We start from the raw sequence: 622 nt of genomic DNA on the forward strand, positions 1-622 counted from the left end.
GGCCGCGGGCGGCTGCAGTGTGATCTCCGACACCTCCGCCTGCTGGATGAGCCCCGGGCGGGGCCGGGCGCGGGCAGTCAGCTCCGGGGAGCTGTTGCGGGAGCTCAGGGGACTTTGGGTCAGAGGAGAAAGCCGTGAAGGTTGTAGCACCACCTGATGTAAACTGGGCTCAGCCCTCCTGACCTGCCGAGGGCTGGGCCGAGGTCGGGGTTGGGGCTCGTACCACCTGGTGTCCAGGCTGAATGTGCTTGTGCCGCTGGGGCCGACGGGCTCGGACGGTTCGTGGTAAGGCAACACGGGTATGCCCATACCTTGGCTGGTATGTCTTAGCTGCCCTTGACATCCCATGGGTTGCATAGGTTTGTCCTGCCACTTGGTGGTAGTGGGCACGGAGGATTGACCCCTGCCCGGTGACTTGCCGGTCCAGCTCTTTGGTGCCTCCAGGGGCAGGATGCCCGAGTAGGATGCAGGGACCACCTGGAGGGAGGAGGGTGGTGGCACCCGAGGAAGGCAGCCCGTGGGTTGGGAGCCCTCAGCCGCCTCGCAGGGCTGGAGCTGGTGGGGGAACGGCGCGGGGGCCAGCTCCAGGCTGCCGAAGGGGGACTCGGCCCCGCCCCAGGGC

General features: G+C 67.7%; 1 protein-coding gene across 1 annotated transcript in view; it reads right to left on the reverse strand.

Annotated features, from left to right (window-relative positions):
- The window catches only part of IGSF9B (immunoglobulin superfamily member 9B), a 32,890-nt gene that overhangs the window by 9,156 nt on the left and 23,112 nt on the right, over positions 1–622 (reverse strand). Inside the window, exon 19 of the mRNA XM_031063234.1 lies at positions 4–603. Within this exon, the coding sequence (XP_030919094.1) occupies positions 4–603 (600 nt within the window). The remainder of the gene's footprint in view (positions 1–3; positions 604–622) is intronic.

The sequence above is a fragment of the Geospiza fortis genome, unplaced genomic scaffold (genome assembly GCF_000277835.1).
Source record: "Geospiza fortis unplaced genomic scaffold, GeoFor_1.0 scaffold68, whole genome shotgun sequence".
Lineage (NCBI taxonomy): Eukaryota > Metazoa > Chordata > Aves > Passeriformes > Thraupidae > Geospiza > Geospiza fortis.